The 433-nt window shown below is 43.6% G+C and overlaps 1 protein-coding gene across 1 annotated transcript in view; it reads left to right on the top strand.

Moving 5' to 3' along the window:
• The window catches only part of LOC131884895 (solute carrier family 66 member 2-like), a 12212-nt gene that overhangs the window by 8750 nt on the left and 3029 nt on the right, over nt 1–433 (top strand). Inside the window, 1 exon segment of the mRNA XM_059232791.1 lies at nt 136–352. Within this exon segment, the coding sequence (XP_059088774.1) occupies nt 136–352 (217 nt within the window).

Here is a 433-nt window from a genome sequence, read left to right as displayed (position 1 = left end):
AGCAATTGGATTCATCAGGCTGTTTTCTGTTTACTTTGTCTCCCCTACCTTTTTGGGAGTCTGGGTCTCACTCTCAGAATTATGTTGGCTTTTTGAGCATCAATCCATCTTCATCTGTCAATATGGTCTCCACAGATTTTGATGTCCAATACTTTTGGCAATGGACAGATTTCCAATCGTACGTGGAATGCATTGTGACTTTGGCCGTTTCGGGTGGAATCCTAATGTACTTTCTCCAGGACGTGGATCCTTTCGTCGAGTCCGTTGGTTTTCTGGCCGTTTTCACCGAGGCTTGCTTGGGAGTGCCACAATTCTATCGAAATGCGAGGAACAAGTCCACTTTTGGAATGAGGTACGTGAATACCAAATCGAATTTCAAATCCCACGAGCAATGAAAGCCCAAATTTTGCATTCAAAGTCTACTACACAAGAC

Source organism: Tigriopus californicus, chromosome 8 (genome assembly GCF_007210705.1).
Source record: "Tigriopus californicus strain San Diego chromosome 8, Tcal_SD_v2.1, whole genome shotgun sequence".
NCBI lineage: Eukaryota > Metazoa > Arthropoda > Copepoda > Harpacticoida > Harpacticidae > Tigriopus > Tigriopus californicus.
This window is presented reverse-complemented; position numbering and strand designations above follow the sequence as displayed.